At 39.1% G+C, this 19,781-nt stretch overlaps 1 protein-coding gene across 1 annotated transcript in view; it reads left to right on the top strand.

The window, feature by feature from the left end:
* The window catches only part of SLC1A1 (solute carrier family 1 member 1), a 102,969-nt gene that overhangs the window by 66,255 nt on the left and 16,933 nt on the right, over positions 1–19,781 (top strand). Inside the window, exons 4-11 of the mRNA XM_073634955.1 lie at positions 1,706–1,798; positions 3,012–3,126; positions 11,967–12,009; positions 12,371–12,472; positions 13,354–13,538; positions 15,416–15,523; positions 17,662–17,784; positions 19,316–19,510. Coding sequence (XP_073491056.1) covers positions 1,706–1,798; positions 3,012–3,126; positions 11,967–12,009; positions 12,371–12,472; positions 13,354–13,538; positions 15,416–15,523; positions 17,662–17,784; positions 19,316–19,510 — 964 coding nt within the window. The remainder of the gene's footprint in view (positions 1–1,705; positions 1,799–3,011; positions 3,127–11,966; positions 12,010–12,370; positions 12,473–13,353; positions 13,539–15,415; positions 15,524–17,661; positions 17,785–19,315; positions 19,511–19,781) is intronic.

A 19,781-nucleotide genomic window follows, 5' to 3' on the forward strand; every position in this document is an offset into this window, starting at 1 on the left:
TTGTTAGATGGAGGCAGGATAGGCTTCTCTGAAGAGGAAAGTTTTCAGGGATCGCCTAAAGGTGGATAAATTTGGAGACAGTCTGACAGATTGGGGTAGCGAATTCCAGAGGATGGGCGAGGCTCGGGAGAAGTCCTGGAGGCGGATATGGGAGGAGGTGATGAGGGAGCTAGAGAGCAGAAGAACTTTTTTGTTTACAAATGATGTCACTATGTCATCAAAAAAGAAAACATAAAGTGTGAGGGAAGTTGCTCTTCCAACTTTTGCTTTTTTTTTAGGCATTTTGGTATATCTGACCTCTTCTACCCACATATCAAGGAATTGCTAAACCTAACTTCAAATTCCTCTAAAAATTTAAAAACTGTGTCATATATTTTTGTTTGCTACTTCTGCTTTGTGTTTTGAACTTTTTACCTTTCATTTTGCTGTGATCAGCTTGTAAACCCTGTCATTTTGGAAGGTATAGCCTCAGTCCTTCCAATCTTCCATTTATCACTCTTCACTGATTTGAGTACCCCTAGAAATATTCAGCAATGAGCACTTCCAGGTTCACATTTTTCAGTGTGCCAGTGACAGTGGCTGACTAAGCTGACACTCTTTGCCGCCAGTCTGCATTAGCTGTACCTATGACTGCTTGTGGGCAGGTGATGCAGTAGTTTGGTTGTTTGTCACGTCCTCCATGTTTGACCATTAATTCATTGGGCGCCAAGTACTGGGTCACATAGAAGGCATACCCCATGTGGGTTCTTCTGGGCTACGTTAGGCCCTTTGTTACAGGGTCACTTTACACACACACACACACGGGGTACCGTTACTTTGTGCTATCTTCATCGATGCCCTGGGAAAAGGCCGAGGCTGCTGTGAGTGAATACTTAACCTTAAGGTGGGCCTCCACTCTTTAGAGATGAACGTACACCATGTACACTACACTGCAACTGTTCTCTGGTTAACTCTTGGTTCCCTGTGACAATGTACACCCTCTCTGTAATGTGCATTTTGGAGGGACACGCTGAACCAATGTCCACATTCACCTATTCAACTTCCTCCACTCCTAATCCCCAGCAGCGGATTTGGCCCCGCCGTGCACTCAGAGCGGGACCCACATGTGCACCTGACCCAACTCCTGAACCCTCCGTATCTATACAGGATGGGGAACCTCCACAGTGCAATCAGCTCCCATTGCTATGGGAGACAGACTGTTGGTGGAAGGAGCGCCAACAACGCCCCCCCCCCCCCCTGCAAGAAGCCGTGCCACCTATAACAGGTACACACTACCAACAGGCTGCTTTTCAGTTTCCGTTACTCTAAGTAACCACTTGTGTCTTCACATTATTCCATTCCACACTGATGTCTTCATACCCCAATGTGTTAAGACCCACTTGATGAACTATTTGTGTGCCAGTTACTTATGATGTCACAAACTAAATGGGCATTGATGGGCATACATTTTATAAACATTTGTGCAAATATCATGCTACATAAAAAATAGGACTACCATCTTTTTTATTTTTTAGGTCATCTGGTTTTATACATTATGGGGGTCATTGGTAAATTTTCTTGTCAATGATATACATGTTAGCAAGTGTGTGAAAAATGGAAAACTGAATAAAAGTGATGAAAGTTTGTTCACAGAATAGTTTCTAAAAACAGTCTTACATCTTAAGGTGTTTAAATTAATTAAATCATCATCTGTTTACATCCACAGGCATTGCAGCTCTGGACTCAAGCGTATCCGGAAAAATCGGTCTTCGAGCTATTGTGTATTACTTTTGCACCACAGTCATAGCAGTTATTTTAGGTAACCATGTTTAATTGTTACATATGTGGTCTTTTCCGCAACTTTATCTTAAAAGATAAGTGCACCTTAAAATGTATGTCAACTCTAAAATTACATTTCTCTTATTTGCTCGATTTTGGTCTATTAAATATACCATTGAGAGCTTTTTATTATATCTGTTTCACAAGTGCAAAAAATTGCTTTTTAACCAGCCAGAAAGTCTTCAAAGTCTTGCACCTTTTCCCTGCTACATACAATAGCCCACACACCATTCCATTAATCAGGAAGCGTGTCCCCACCTTTTCAAGCTATTGACAGGCTTTCCCACTGATGTGAATTGATTTGGGCCACACATATGCCAGGAATGAGGTGTAGGACTGAGAAGATTTTGAAGACTTGCTCTGCAGCAACAGACTGCATCTGAGATAGCTGGTCTAATAATTCTGACGATGTATAAGCAAAATTGATTTTTGGTCACTGGCATCAGGATCTGAAAAAAGCCTTAGGGGCCAGGTTTTGTTCTTGGAAATTGTGTGTTGAGCCATTTGCTAAACAAATAGATTCTAAAGGTATATGTTTGGTATACACTGTGTATAGAATAGAGTGGCCCTAGAGTGGATAGAAAAGCCCTTTCCTTGTTTCAGCATGACTGTGCCTCTGTGCACAAAGTCAGGTCAATAAAGACATGGTTTGACAAGTCTAGTGTGGAGAAAACCGAGTAGACTGCATGGAGTCCTAACCTCAACCCTATTGAACCCCTTTGGAATTAATTGTAACTCAGAATGCAAGCCATATTTTCTCATCCAACATCAGTGCCTGACATCAGAATAATTTTTTTGGCTGAATAGGTACAAATTTTCTGCAGATACACTCTTGTGGAAAATCTTTCCAGAAGAGGGGAGACTGTTATAGCTGAAAGGGGGTATGAACTCCATATTAAGCTCATGGTTTTGAAATGGGATGATGTCCAATAATCTTGTATATAGGTGTTTTGGTATACACAAACCTTTGGCCATATATTTATATTGATATGACTTTAGTTAAATTGTGACTATAGTCTATATTTAAGAGAATACATTTTTCATCTACATGGAAGCAATATATTAAACAAAAAGACAACAGTTTTAACAATGTGACAGATTGCTGTTATGAATATACATTTTTCATTTAATGCACTAGAAGATTATTTTTATTTTATACTTACACCTTAAAATCAACATGTATATTTATACAGGAATTGTACTAGTGGTGAGCATCAAACCAGGGGTGTCTCAAAATGCTGACGATATTGACAGAACAGGAAGTACTCCAGAAGTAACTACAGTTGATGCACTACTTGATCTGATTAAGTGAGTTAAAAATCTGTATTGTGTGCTCAGGGGTGATATTTATTTTTAAGTTTTTATTTCATCCTGATTATCCTTGTTCTAAGTTTGAATGGAATAGTAATGTGTTGTATTAGTATATTTATTTCAGCACATGCGAAGTGAAAGGACCATTTTTCTGGGGAAAACAGAAATCATTTTTAAAGTGTATATAAAGGCAAGACTTGTTGTTTTTATATTTTTTTTTATTAGAGTGAGAAATGGTTTAAATTCCTGCCATTTGTTACTATCTGTGTCCTATTGAGGGATTTCTCTTTACCTGCTGTCCTGTAGACACAACAGCATATGGGACATGAATGTTAATTTCTCCCATAAAAAGTGACTCCATTGAAAGATTTCCCCACTATTGTTGTTCTGGTGACAATTTAAAATTTGGGCTTTTCTCTTATTTTCAATCCCAGGGGTCACCAAGACATTGGGTAAACATACAATAGTAAAAACCCAACAGCGAAATGTTAACCTTAGATACACGTTCATCCATCACAAAGACTTTTTAGCATGTTTAAAATCTCTCAAAGTGAGAAATAGTCCACTCAGAATTGGCATTTCGATTTTTGGTAGATGTTGGTGAATTCAGTTTAGCTTTTTACCTTGCAAGAACTGTGTTGTTAGGATTTGTGTGGGCTCATTCACACCAGCCTCGTTGGGCTGGCCCAGTGCAGTTCCAGAGCATAGACAAGGCAGTTTGCCTTATGTCTTATCACTTCAGTTCACACCAATGCATTGAGTTGGTGTATAAATAAATGAAAGAATAGGACATGTTGCATTTTCACAATGCATCACGATATGCCACGCAGAGGGTTACACAGAGTTTAAAGTTGAATAAATTTAAAAAAGTTAAAAAAAAAAAAAAACAAGCACTGTGATTTACTTAACAATGCATTGCAAAACATGTGCATAACACGTACCTTAACCCGCTGGTGTAACTGAGCCCTGTATTGGGTGGGTGGTGTTTGTGAAAGTCCAGTGGGGTTTTAGCTCTTCGGTATCTACCAAAAACTGATGTACTTTGAGTGGTCTGACCCCTGAAAAATGATCCCTTTTTTTAACCAGAGTTGCAGGAAGATCAGTTAGGGTTTCTTAGCAATAAGATCCTGTCATGCTTGGATTTCACTATTGTGAGCTGTAAGGAACAAACCTACTTTGTACAGTCTTTGTTTATGTACACTTTCACTGAAGAAAGCTATTTATCATTTGTTTTGCAACAACATGTACACTTCCTTATTGTCATCTACTCTGCTTTGCGGAGAACAAAAACAAGATTTCAGTTACAAATCATGGTAGAATTGCTTCATATCGGGTACCAGTCCTGTTTACTGTTGCTCAACTGCAACAATTACAGTAAATGGATACATGTGAGTTATATTAATCCCTTCTTATTTGAATAAAGATTTGTGCATATTGATGCACTGTTATGCTGACCTGAGTTCATTTTTTATTCCCCTGCCACCAAAACATAGCATTATGGGTAAGCCCCTGTGTTCAAACAATGGGCATATCGTACTATCTATATTTAAAGAGCATCTATAGCCTTGGTGGCAATGGGATTGATTTACTAAAGGCAAATAGGCTGTTCACTTTGCAAGGACATTTTCCCTGGAGCTTAGTAAACAAGATGAAACTGCTAAATTTCATCATCCAGTCATGTGCAAGCAAAAAATATGTTTCTTTTATTTGTTTTATTTATTTGTACGTAATTGGGTATTCTTTGCACAGTAAAGTTCCAACACATTCACTAAGCTCTGGGGAAAATTCCCTTAGCAAGCCACAGACAATGCAGCTTTGACTGAACATCACTGCCCCAAGACCAGGGCTTCTGATAAGGCAGTACAGCCAGCCTTTCTGTACTGGGCCCAGGACCCATCAGTTCAAAGGGGGGCCCAAGCATCTGCCAAGCAGGAGGGCCGGCGGTATTGCCTTGTTAATCTTGTGGATCTCCCTGCAGTGTTGCCAGCTTTCTCCCACTGGCTGTACTGCAGGCGGATGAGTTCTAGAATCTGCATCCCCTTTTGCCCACTGCGCCGGCCTTCCTGAGTGCTCCTCTCCCCAGCAGCACTGCTGGCTTCCCTCCTCTATTCTTCTTCCACCAGCTGTTGCTGAGGGCACACAGGGTTATCGTTTCAGGATGGACAGCTGGGGGGGCAGTAAATATGTCATATGTACTGGCTCTTTCATTTCCTGAATGAACACAGTGAACAATCAGTACTCATCACCCCTGTGTTCATTCTTCACTGAAGCATAGTAAACTGTGTTTACTATGCTTCAGTTTGTGAATGAACCGGAAGCCTCAGATTGCTTCCTATTCATTCATCTCCAGTTCAGCTGAAGCTGCAAAGAAAGGGACTGATGGGGCGCTTGCAGAGCAGTGCTAATCACTTGAATGGGTCTTGTTTGATGGAGGTAAAATTTCTGCCATGGCTGCAAAGCATAGCATTGTGGCCGTGATATTTTAGCAAAAATTTAATTCAATATTTTTGGGGGAAGGTGGGGGAGGGGGCCCTGTCAGGTAGGCTGTACAGGGCCCGTGATTTCTAACAACAGCCCTGCTCAAGAACCTCCAGCTAAGTTTCCTTGACGGCTACTAGCATTCAGTCATATGACTGCCACCAGGTATTAGTCTAAAGCAGAAGTCCAGGAACATATAAAAGTCACACATTATAGCAGAACTCCACCCAAAACAAAAAAACAAGATAACAATGAATAGCTCATTAAAAGATAAAATAATACAAGTTTTTGCTGCAATGTCCACCAACAATCTGAAGATTCCCTCCCCCCCCTTTGCCCAACCTGTGACTGGACAGTAAAAAAAGAAGCAGCACAGTGATTAGTTTAAATCTATATCACTCTGCTTTCCTTTCCTACCAGCATGCTCACTTGTGGGCATATGAATTGATTGGCTCCTTGTGCTGCTTCTTTCTCTCCCCCTCCAGCCCTGCTGTACAGGGATTTCACGAATCGGATACCAAGAGGTGGATACCAGTTCAAATTCAAGTACTTACACTGTATTTAACGATTATAGAGCTGCATTCATTTGTGTCTTTTATATCATCAGTTAGCAGCTGATTTTTTCCAAGGGCCATTTACATTTAGAATATAGGTCCACTGTAAAGTCAAATTTAATGGGGTGGGTTGATTTGTTTAGTTAAAAATAACAAACATGTCATACTTACCTGCTCTGTGCAGTGATTTTGCACAGAGCAGCCCAGATCCTCCTCTTCTCGGGTCCCTCTTTGGAAGCTCCTGACCCCTCCCTTCTGTTGAGTGCCCCTAAAGCGAGCAGTTTGCTATGGGGGCACCCGACCCAAGCCACAACTTCCTGTGTCCATTCAGACACAGAGCTGCAGTCTGGCCCTGCCTCCTTTCTCTGCTCATTGGCTCACTGACTTTGATTGACAGCAGCGGGAGCCATTGGCACCGTGCAGCTGTCTCAGCCAATGAGGAGGGAGAATTCCAGACAGTTTCTCATGCAACATCACTGGATAGAGTGGAGGATCAAGTATTAGTGGGCTGCTGCACACAGACAACTTTTTATATTAATGCATAGAATGCATTAGGATAAAAAAAACTTCTGCCTTTACAACCACTTTAAGTTTAAAGTCACTGAAACATCTCACAGAGAAATACAGTATCTGCACTGCTTTCCCATCTTTATGGTACTAATCATCTAGTTGATTCTAAAATTTCATTGACCCAGAACAATTATCTAGTTGCTGGTTTTAAAATGACTGGTTCTGGGTCATAACTCGGTAAGGAAGAAGGGGATCACCATGAAAGCTGGGCAACTAAGCAATGCCTTATTGTCCTGATTACACCCTTTGTTCTTAGGGCTCATTCACACAGGCACTCAGCCCCATACAATACGAAGGGTTCTTTGTTTACTTTTCTGTCCTAGCATTGAGCTGGACAAGCATTGACTGTATGGACTCACCTGCACAGCCATTTTGACAGGGACTGGTGCGTGGCCCTGGATGCACAGGTTTTGTATTGGGACATTTCTAGGACAGAAAAAGTAAACTTGGCACTTCTGACCAGCAGCACTAGGGTCGTCGGTTCAAATCCCAACCACAGCACTACTTGCCTGGAGTTTGCATGTTCTCCCTGTGCCTGTGTGGGTTTCCTCTGGGTACTCCGGTCTCCTCCCACACTCCTAAGACATGCTGGTAGGTTAATTGGATTCTCTCTAAATTGGCTATAGTATGAATATCAGTTAAGGACCTTAGATTGTAAGCTCCTTGAGGTCAGGGACTGATGTGAATATACAATATACGTGTAAAGGGCTGTGTAAATTGGAGACGCTAAGTACTTGTAATAAATAAAAAATAAAATAAACAAAGGGCTTTTCACATGGTATGCTGCTAAACACCTGTATGAATAAACTCTTTATTTTTATTTTCTTTAGGGATGAAGTGTGAGGGTAAATCTCCCCAGTAAGGTCACGGATAGCAATAAAAATCTGACACTCTGGGGTTTATTTGCTAAAGGCAAATCCACTTTGCACTACAAGTGCAGTTGGAAGTGCAGTCACTGTAGATCTGAGGGGGACATGCAAGAAAAATAAAAAACAGCATTTTGCTTGTATATGATTGGATGATAAAATCAGCAGAGCTTCCCCTTATTTCAGATCTTCCCCTTCGATCTAAAGCGACTGCACTTCTAAGTGCACTTGTAGTGCAAAGTGGATTTGCCTTTAGTACAGTGGTTCTCAACCTGGGGGTCGGGACCCCCCCGGGGGTCAAATGACCATTTGCCAGGGGTCACCGAATCCTGGGCTGTTACTGAATCCCGCTCCGCTCTCCCAGCCTTTTTGTGGCCACCCAGCAGGGCTGTCGCTAGAGCCTGTGGCCGCCCGCTAGGCAGTTCCTGGAGCCCGCGGCCGCCCATTCAGTTCACAGCATGGCTGGGGGGCAGAGACTAGAGGTCAGCTGACTGGTGAGGAATGTGAAGTGGGAGGGGCTGGAGGAGACCCTATCTCCTGATTTTGGCATAGGTGTCACTGCTGCGAGTAACCACAAAGTCGGAGACACGGTGAATAACACTACCTGTGATTATAGTTGCCATTAAAAAGTTCCCACTACAGTTCTCAGATCAGCAGATGACCTTCATCAAGAGCACCTAAGTTGGATGATCAGAACTCTCCCCAGCACTGCCACTCATCCCATTCCCCCCACCAAGGAGTAAGGGAAGGAATAAAAATAGAGAATACATGGAAGGGAGAGGAAAAGAGGGGGAGGAGCAAAGAAAAAGGATAGAATAAGAGAACAAGAACGACGGCTAGAGAGAGGGAAAGGGAAAAAAACAAGACATTGGGATAGAAAGAGATAAAAGGGAAAGAAAGGAGAACAAAGAGAAAGAGTGCTACATCCTAAAATGTACCATAAGGGGTTTTAAAACTGTACGAGTGGAAGGGACCCAGGGAGCGCTAAATGTCTGTGGGTTAGGGGCACAAATCACTTGTCTTGCCTTGGGTGCCGACAACCCACGCTACGAAAATAATTTTACTGTTAGGGGTCTCCACGACTTGGGGAATTTTATCAATGGGTCACAGCACTAGAAAGGTTGAGAACCACTGCTTTAGTAAATAAACCCCTCCATTTCTTCCTTATGCAACATAAAAACCTCTGGATGTAGTTGTGTGTTGTTGCTTAAAAAAATATTTCATAACCATTATTAAACAAGTAAATAGAATTATTGTCAGTGTTTTAATTACATGAAATCACTATAATAATATGAAATTTTATTATAGACAACGTCCATCCTAAATTGCTTTTCTTAGAATAAAAGGTATGCATCATAAACCAATGTACTCATTTGATCTTTGAAGATTGAGCTATTTCTCAAAAGATTATCTGCAACATCTAGAGATATTGCTCAACTTTATGACTTTAACTGTTGATGAATAACAGGGAATTTGTGATAAATTATGTTGTGTGAAACATCACCTGTAATGGGTTATTCAAGAGTTTTTACATACAGCTTAAGGACACGTACATAATTTTTATTAGGATAAAAATAACATAGTGTGAAATAATTTGCTAAATATAGATTATAGTTTTTTCCTAGCAAAACTGAATACTACTAGCCCTACCGGTGTATAATTCTCATTGGATAATTTTGACTTATGTTATATTGTATTGACACCTCTAAAGACAGAGTGTTTCAGGGGCCCCAAGAGTTATCCATGTTTATTGGATTTCAATTTTACATCCAACACATTTTTGTAGGCATCTACAATTTAACAACTTCATCCATATAAATACTATTTCTATACAAAAAATATGGTTGTTTAAATGGTAGTGAGCCAAATGGAAGGGACTATCATCCAATATTTAGTCTAAAGTCTGTGAAAATATTGATAAATCCTCATTTTGTACAGTATATTATGCTATGCAAGTGAAGGTAACACTATTTCCCTTGTACTGCATATCTTAACGACTTGCCGACTGGCCAATATACGTCAGCAGAATGGCACCGCTGCGTGAATCACCATATATGAACAGCGGCTCCTTTAAGAGCCATAGCAGGCACACGCTGCCGGCCACCTGCGATCACAGGCACGAGAGCCAGAACGTGTAAACACACAAATCCCTGTTCTGACAGGGGAGGAGAGACAGATTGTTTGTTCCTACTAAGTAGAAACAACGATCTGGCTCCTCCTCTAGTCAGTCCCATCCCCTCACAGTTAGAAACACACCTAGGGAACACATTTAACCTCTTGATCGCCCCCTAGTGTTAACCCCTTCACTGCCCTGCCAGTGACATTTACACAGTAATCGGTGCATTTTTTTAGCACTGATCGCTGTATAAATGTCAACGGTCAAAAGTGTCCGATCTGTCACCCGCAATGTCGCATTACCAATAAAAATCGCTGATCGCCACCATTACTAGTAAAAAGAAAAAAAAAATTATAAAAATGCCATAAATCTATTACCTACTTTGTAGACACTATAACTTTTGCACAAACCAATCAATATACGCTTATTGCGAATTTTTTTTTTTTAACCAAAAATATGTAGAAGAATACATATCGGCCTAAACTGATGAAGAAATTTGTTTTTTAAAAAAAATTTCGGGTATTTGTTATAGCAAAAAGTAAAAAATATTGTTTTGTTTTTTTTCAAAATTTACGCTCTTTTTTGTTTATAGCCCAAAAAATAAAAATCGCAGAGGTGATCAAATACCACCAAAAGAAAGCTCTATTTGTGGGAAAAAAAGGACGTCGATTTTATTTGGGTACAATGTCACACGACCGCGCATTTGTCAGTTAAAGCAACGCAGTGCGGTATCGCAAAAAATGGCCCAGTCAGGAAGGGGTATAAATCCTTCCTGGGCTGAAGTGGTTAACCTTAGCAGATATCCTCTTCTTAGAGATACTGTAACTCTGTGACAAAGCGTGTTACCATAAAGCTGTTTTTCTTGTCCCGTTTTTTTTTTTTTTTTATTCAGCCAATGAGCTGGAATGAAAAAACGAAATCCATTCCACCATGTACACATTCGTGGTAGGCGGGGGAATCTTCTCTGCTGCACTATTTTATTCTGATAGTGGGGAGACTCCCAAGCTGTCAGAACACACAGATCAGCTCTGCAACCTCTGCAATCATGTGTCTTTTATCCGACAGGGCGGTTGATCAGTAGATCGTCTCTTGTTCAACTGCATTGGCCACTCATGGATTGAAATTTGGCTGGTCCCCGCTGAACCGGCTGAATGTCGATTCATCTATGGTCACCTTTAGTCTCATAAGCAGTTGTGGAATTAAAGTTGAACGCCAGCCTTTCTTTCAGTCTTGCACAGTTGTAAAGGCTCCTCCTTGTACTTAAATAGCTTACTATGATTTCACTGCACACTGCAAGATCCTCACAATATGCAGTAGAAGCTGCAGCCAAGTCAGGCATTAACCCTTTTCACCCCCAACTTTACTGTCCATGGCCCACCCATTTCATTCATTGGATCTCAGCTCTTTCAAGCATGGAGACTCCGCATCATATTTGGGTGCTACTTAGGACAATCTGCATGCAAATGTAGACTGCCTTGGACCACCCACTCCTCCAGACTGACATCTGCCCCTCAATGCATTCTAATAAGTGCATAACTCCTCCCAAGAGCCGGACTACTGCTTGCATCTGGGGTAAAGATTCTTGTGCAGAGGAAAGGTGCTGTGATATTTTCAGGAAACTATTTAGAGCGATGTGTTAGCCCCACCCATCAGTCATGATCTGCCTGCATTGCATAGAGAAGCACAGAGATACAGTGATGACATCACTGGGTCTGAAATAAGGTGTGTAATAAAAATAGAAGAACCAGGGAAGGCAAAATATAAGCAGATGACACCTCAGCTTTAAATTTCTGAAGATCTCTGTATAAATATTTCTCCCATCATTGTTACTCCTTTTGTAATGGTGATATCTGGAATGCATCATGAACTCACAAGGCTCAAGAGCAGTGTTTTGTTTTCCGGGAATATATAACCATTTATTATCTGGTTTGTCCCAGTAATATGCCCACCGGCATCACCTGCAACTCTGATGTCACTTTCTGTGATAATACCAGCCTCAATGGGCTGAATGTAACTTCTCAGTCTTCAGACTGAGCTATCGAGTTTTGTTCTCTATCTAATGTCATAATCATCAGTGAAAGGATGCTCCATTATGACCACTCTGACCCCTGTATAACTGCTCCTGTGTGCCTACCAATTTTCCTTGTGGGCAACTGCACTAAACAAGCTTTGTACCCAAATTATATTTATTATGATAAATTGGAAAGTGAATGACTTCCTTGCCCTTGCCTTACCCTATTACTTTCTTTCTAGGAACATGTTTCCAGAAAACCTGGTCCAGGCATGCTTCCAGCAGGTAAAACATCTGCTTTCTTCTATTGATGCTTATATGAGTGTGGTTACTGAGTTTAAACTATCTACTTTTATTTCATGGACAATGTAACATACAGATGTATAAACTTTATAGAGCCTCTGGATCAGCAATGACTTAATAAGATTTATAAAAGGTCTACTGTTTTTTTTTTTTTTGGCCCCTTTTGTTTGAGGGATTAAAGCTGAAACGAATAAGCTTTCCAAAATAGATACTATGTTGGTGAAAGCCACCTATATAATATTGTACAAGGAAAAGTACTTGCAGCTGGATGTTATAGTACAGTTTAAACTCTGTTCAATGCATCAGCCATAATAACTGTTATAAAATAACATTTGTATTACAGTACAAGACCAAGAGAGAAGAGGTGGTACCAACCAAAGATCCTGACAAGAACGGTACAATTGAGAAGAACAACACTCTAGATCTGTTTGCGACAGAACAACAGGTGATATGATGATCTAAAGTATTATATTATTGAAATAAACATAGACCTTCATAAAGAAAACTGGTTCAGCACTAGGCGGATACATGTATTATCATTCAATTTTAAGCCAGCATTCCATTTAAGTATATGAATGAGGAAAAAAAAAATATATATATATATATAAAATAAAAAAATATATAAGTATATCATTGTATTTCCATGTTTTGCCTCTTGCTCATATGCCACATATACAGAAAAAATACCTGTTTTACAAGATATCCAGTGAGCCCTTACTTGTTAAAGCTGACAACACAGTGCCTTTGTTGCATTGAAACCCCAAGCAATGTTGTCAACCCTGGTCAGTTAGAAGCTGATTGGCTACCATGCACAGCTGCATCTGATTTTGCACTCTGCAGTTTTAGTAAATCAACCCCTATACAGAGAGATGAGGAGAGGGGGGTGGGTGTTTTGCAGTGTTAACACACCCCCTGTCCTAGGGTGACAACGCTGATGGTCCATGGATACATTACAGTAATTGAGCATTGTCACGCTAAGTCAGACAGTATGTCATTGGCAGGATCATCAAGTGAAAATAAGGTTAATAAAAGCCTAAAAATAGAAAATGAATGTAGCCACCACCATCAAATAACTAGTAAGCTGCAGCACATTACATTTTGTTCTTGGGTTATGACATTGTTTTTATTCTAAATTCTGTGAAAACATTCAATAAAACTATTTGCGCGACAGTGTTGATGTATGCAAAATTAAGAAGCAATTCTGTGAGGTTTTTTTTGGGAACAGAAAGATTTACTAATCGATATTCTGTAAATCATAAATATGTATAAATTAAAAATCATTACATTAATCTGTGTATATTGAAACTTTCTTGATGTATTCCACAGAACAAAACAAAGGAATTCAAACTTGTTGGAGTCTACACCGATGGAGTGAATGTCTTGGGTCTTATTGTCTTCTGCATTGTATTTGGAATTGTCATTGGGAAAATGGGAGAAAAAGGGCAAGTTTTGGTGGACTTTTTCAATGCATTGAATGACGCGACAATGCAAATAGTTCAGATTATCATGTGGTAAGTATTTTATTCATGATTTGAAATGGAAACAGGTAATACCTGTGGAAATTTTTCACACTGCAGTACAAGTTGCAACTTGTTAGAATCCTATAGGAATAAAGGGTAATGAAATACATTTGGTTTTATTTGTTTCCTTGCCTACTGCTTCTCCCTCCTTGTCATAGTAGACCATTTAGAAATTTGCTGCAGCACAACAAATTTGTTATTGCCTTAAGTGCCCTGCTGTACTTTATCTGATTGCAGTCTGAAAATGAACAGTGGGCATTGGCATTGGCAATAGCCCAGGCTTCCTTATACCCAATGCAAAATTTAATACATTTATTTATTTTACACAGGGCTTATTACACACCAGAGAAATGATTTAAATTGAAGCATAGAGATACAGCCCAATGCCCTAGATGTAAAGGGAGTCCTGCTAATTTAATACATATGCTATGAAGATGCCCTAAACTCCATCGCTATTGGCATGATGTTTTGTCAATGATTACCAATGTTTTTTGGGACTGGGTTGTCTCCAAAGCTGGGTGGATGTCTTCTGGGTATCCTGGATGAACCCGGGATCCTGGAAAACATCACAGTATCAATATCAAGGAGCCTATTTCAGGCCCGTAAGCTTATAGCACAAAAATGGGTATCTCCATATCCACCAACAGTAGCAGAATGGAAAACACAAATAAGGGAAACCTAATGGAAAAATATACTTTTCTACATAGAGGCTGATTAGGAAAATTTGAAAAGATATGAAGAATGTGGTCTGATATTTCGGATGGATGACAAGATGGGAGTAGATAAACCTATGAGCAATAGCGAGAGAGAAAAAGGGGGGAATTTGGGGTTGATTCTGGGTGGGGGGACGTGATTTCTTGTGTTTTTTTTTGGGGGGGGTTGTGTTATGTATTTTAATACGTACATGGGTTGCAGGTTGTTTGTGCTGTTTGTGTATAAAAGCAATAAAAAAATTATTTGATTTTAAAAAAACGTAATCATCTAGACACTTTGTTTTAGTCAAAATCCTTGTTACATTGTAAACATTTTCCAGTATCTCTGTGAAATCATTGTCAGCATTCTAGCCCTGATGAAGGAGGAGTGTTGAGCCTCTGAAATGTGTTGGTTTTGTTTCAAAGTTTATCTCACCTTGAAATCTATCTGTATCTGAACAAATAAACTTTGGTGTGACACTTCAATCTCAAATTCCCTTGATTTACTGTCTCAAATGTCAAAGACACAGTAAATCTAAGCTTTCACAGCTGTCACCCGAATGTTTCCATTAGAAGACTTTCTGGCTATTCCAGTTCTGATGGCTTTCAGAAAATGTACTACTTTCTCTTAACTTTTTGCGTAGTGACAGTGGCCACTATGAAAAATATGCAACAGAGGCCGTAACCCTTGAAAAAAATTGGCCAACTTTCTACTTTACGAAACAAAATATTCTGTACAAAACAAAAAAATGCATAATAAATGCACGGTTACATGTAGACACGTAGGAGAAAAGTATACAGTCTTGTATATACTGTATGAAAATGGTCAAATGTTTTACTAGAGTTAAGTGAATCTTTCTGTTTGGTGTTTTGATTAGCGTATAGCTATATAGCAGATAGCAGATTTGATAAATGAGGTCAATCTCAAGGAAAGGAGGTTAGACAGTGCTTTTGCTTTGCACAAAATGCTTTTTACATCTTTTTTTTTTGTATGCTAATAAAATCTTACTACCATTGCTGGAAAGGTAACCCTGGCTGCTCTTAGCAAGAAGACTATAAATCAACCTGAGAAGTTTCTCATAATTCTGTAGTCATACTCTACTGTCTGTGTCATATGTGTAGCCATTTTCCTGCCTAAAAGTCAAATTTTTAATGCTACTCTTAAATACTTACTAGGTACATGCCGCTTGGTATCTTGTTTTTAATTGCGGGGAAGATCATTGAAGTTAATGACTGGGAAATATTCCGCAAGCTAGGACTTTACATGGCAACCGTAATAAGCGGGTATGTATCTCTTTGAAAATATAATATCACATTTCATTATTAATGCACCAGTAAATTAAAATACTAGATTGAATATACAGTATGTAGGATTTCTGTGTAATGTTTGACATAGTTTAGTGACAAAAAACAAAAGGTTATTGTGTATGTAAAGCCTAAACCCTTTTTCTATATAATGTGGAAGGGTTAGAACCTCATTCTCTTGCCTGCTTGTGTCCCTCACTAGGAGGACTTACCTTCATTTGTCCTGGTGATCCATTACTGAAAGAGAGGGGAATTCTAACATTTTTTGAGTTGTCACCAGAAAAGGAATCTTCTAATGGGGAAGCTAGCTCTGATAACAACTGCCTAATAGGGGTTTTTATCTCACTTTCAATAGATCTCTTCTTATGCCACATACACACAACCGGTTTTGCCATCGGAATAAACTCCGAAGGTTTCTCCGACGGAACTCCAACGGAATTTCATTCAATCGGTCTTGCCTACACACGGTCAAACCAAAGTCCGACCATCCAGAACGCAGTAACGTACAGCACGTACAACAGGACTAGAAAAAGGAAGTTCAATAGCCAGTAGCCAATGGCTTCCGTCTCGTACTTGCTTCAGAGCAAGTGTCGTTTTTGGTCCGTCGGAACAGCATACAGACGAGCGGTTTTCCCGATAGAAATTGGTTCCGTCTGAAATATTTAGAACATGTTCTATTTCTAGGTCCGTCAGAATTTTCGAAAAACAAAGTCTGATGAGGCACACACACGATCGGAATAGACGATGAAAAGCCTCCGTCTGACTTTTTCTGTCGGGCATTCCGCTCGTGTGTAGGCAGCTTTACTTTTTGTTGTGTCCTTGAGACATGAAGTTAGGGAAAATCCCCACAATAAGCCAAACAAAAAACTGACATTACCTACCATTCCTTTCTCTATCCTAATCTAAAAAAAAATGTGTATGTATAAACCATTTTTTTAAGACAGATCAGTAAAGAGTTAAAACCCTTAATGGTTTATCTTTAGCTATAGGTGTCCCTTCAGGGAGATTTCCCATGATCTCATGTATTGGAGGAACAACTGAAAATTACAGAAAATCTCCCAAAGTTTGAGGAATTTGCCTTTAAGATGAAAACAAAAATAAATAAACAGTAGAATAAGCTGATAAGAAAAATATTAGTGGATTAAAAAGAGTCTCAGTTAGTGCTCTCCTGCATAGATTTAACAAAGCATTAAAAAGTAGAATAATATTAAAGTAGAAGAAGAATATATCCTTTATTATAATTAAACAAATAGTTAAATAGATAAAGTGATGCGCTCGTAATATCTATAGGATATCCTACTATTCAATGTGCTGACAGGTCACATTCTACTTGTGGATACTTTGTTACAAACTATACAAAAACTTGAACAATGATTAGCATAATATAAATAAATATAAATACAATGTGTTGAAAAGTCTGCTGTGAAAGTCTAATTGGAGACCTCCCGGAATACAAATCCAAAAGTTAGTTCACCATTTGTTGTTGTGAAATAATAAACAAACAAAAATATGTGGAAAAAGGTGGTGAAAAAATAGAGTGAAAAATATATTAAAACAGATATATTAAATAAATATGTAGTTGGTAACAATTATAAAAGGATTACAATTGTGTAGATTCCCATACACCTTTCTTGAAAAGGTGATTCCTTTGCAGGTTAGAAGATACCTCTTATCTGTGTTTAAACAAGGCTTACTGAGTCTGGGTTAATCAGCAGAGGATAGGCTTACATCCACCCGCTAGGATCATCTAATCTCCACTTCTCCTGTTCATATGCTTTCCCCCACATGAAATACAAAAGTGGGACAAGACGATTGCGCACATAACTTCTACTATATAAAGTTAACAAAGAGCCCAATAGATCCACTCACATGATGTAAAAGATCTAGATGGCATTTCACTGATGTATGGTCAGTAGAAATCACTGCCTTCGTGTTCCTCCGTGCTGCTGCTATTCAGGAAGTGATTTCTACTGACCATACATCAGTGAAATTTATTTATTTATTTTTTACACTACTTTGTACACTATTTTACAGTTTTATATATTCACTTTAGCGCTTGAGTACCTTAATACTTTTATAATGAAACAAACATTTTAACAAGTGGATCTCTTTTCTAGACTTGCCATCCATTCTATTGTTATTTTGCCATTAATATATCTTGTGATAGTCCGAAGAAATCCTTTCAAATTTGCAATGGGTATGGCTCAGGCTCTACTGACAGCACTCATGATATCATCTAGGTAAGTATTAGTCTCCTTTTACTATTTCAAAGCATTTCAACATTAAAATAAACTGCAAAAATGAGCACATGCTTGTGTTACAGCTTGCCTAAAAATCACTGCTTGTTTCAGGATTGTTTTCTCCAGCCGTGCATATTCTTTGCATTACACATCTCTGCACCCGTATATTAAACTGTTGCTAAACCCAGAAGCCTGCATTCACTATATCTGGTCTCCCACAGTACACAGAACATGGAAATGCAATTATTTTAGTAAATATAAACTGCTAAATACCTTTTCTCATCAGCAGTTAGAGCAGCCTTGTGACTTTTATCAGTGTCTGGTTAAAGCTTATAGGAGGAGTTTTCATTCTCCCCTGATTGACCTATGAAGCTGCAGGACCCCTGATCCTCTGTCTGGACAGTGCTGATTGGCCCTGTGCTGATTATATGCATTCTCCCAAGAAAAAAAAAAAAACTCTGTAGAAATACACACCAAACTGGGCAAGGCTCTGTTCTAACAGCAGATAGATTGGGGACAATGGAAGAAGGGGAGGTTAAGAGAAGACAGGATAAAACCGCTTTTTCACACAATGAAGAGGATTAACCCCTTAGGTTCCACAGTGAGTATAACAAGCATACTTTACTGTATATGCAGAACTGATTTTACTGTTGTGGGTTTAGTAACACTTTAATATCAGCCTGCTGCAACCCCATAAACAGTGGGAGTGCTACATGCACTTCTGATAACAGTAAATATGCTAACAGGAGGAGTCTTCATTAGAGTGCTGCTGCCCCTTAACTACGAAGTCAGCATGTTGTAGGTATGTATTTACCTGTGTTCTTTACCAATCTGTGCTGCAGTGGAGCTCAGAAATCAGCTTTGCTGTCTGGCAAGTGTTCCTGGATTACAAAACAAGCTACAGAGAGTTACAAATCCTTTAGTAGGTAAATCTGTTCCAATATATGTATTTTGCCTGAGTCTATATAAAATGTGGTGCTTAGTGATGAACGGGGCTTAACAGGAAGTAAGGGGTAAGGAGAATTAAGTGTCTGGGCTACCATTTTGGAAACAATGATGTCTTGATGTCTATGGAGGGTGGGATGTATTTTGTAAAGAAAGAAATCTACATAGAACCCAAGGGACATGAAACATCATTTATATAAGTTTAGAGGGCCAACAACAAAGTTAGAGATAGTTGTCACAGAATGGAGAGATGGTGTGCAGAGATCTTTCTCTGTTCTATGAACAAAAGGATTACACACAATTGAACTTTGGAAACTCTGATCTGGCCTGAGCCATGGAAAGTTTGAATTACAATATTTTATAACTACATGAGGTTAATCATAAAAGAAGTAATCAGAAATTGTTATGTAAAAGTCAAAAAGAAAAAAACCAATTGGTAGAGTAAAATTCTAATCGGACAGTCATGTCTTCTGATCGTATAGTGCTAAGCCTCTGCTCTGAAGTTTCAGTTAAAAATCAGATTGTTGGGCAGAGATCTCAGACTTTGGCACACCTTATTAATAATATTTTGTTTTGTTTTTGACAGCTCGGCAACATTACCTGTAACTTTCCGTTGCGCTGAAGAAAATAATAGGGTGGACAAGAGGATCACAAGATTTGTTTTACCAGTAGGAGCCACAATCAACATGGATGGCACAGCTCTGTATGAGGCAGTAGCTGCAGTTTTTATCGCACAGTTGAATGATATGAATTTAGATGTTGGTCAAATTGTCACAATAAGGTAAATATGCAAATGATTAAATTTAATAAAAGACTAAATATAGCATTACAAGACATCCCATCATTAGCAATTGAAGTGATTGAATAGTGATTGGAACTTAAAAGCTTTTAATGCTTTCTGAGGCAATGACCTCGCACAAGTATTCAGATCAGGAGTGTTGACTTTATTCTTGACTTTCTAATTTGCTTGCATGTTCTGGGTCAGTGGATAAAAAAACTATTAAAGCAGGGCAGCTAGTTTTTTTGCTTGCATGTTCTGGGTTAGCGAATCA

The sequence above is a fragment of the Aquarana catesbeiana genome, linkage group LG01 (genome assembly GCF_042186555.1).
Source record: "Aquarana catesbeiana isolate 2022-GZ linkage group LG01, ASM4218655v1, whole genome shotgun sequence".
Classification (NCBI taxonomy): Eukaryota; Metazoa; Chordata; class Amphibia; order Anura; family Ranidae; genus Aquarana; species Aquarana catesbeiana.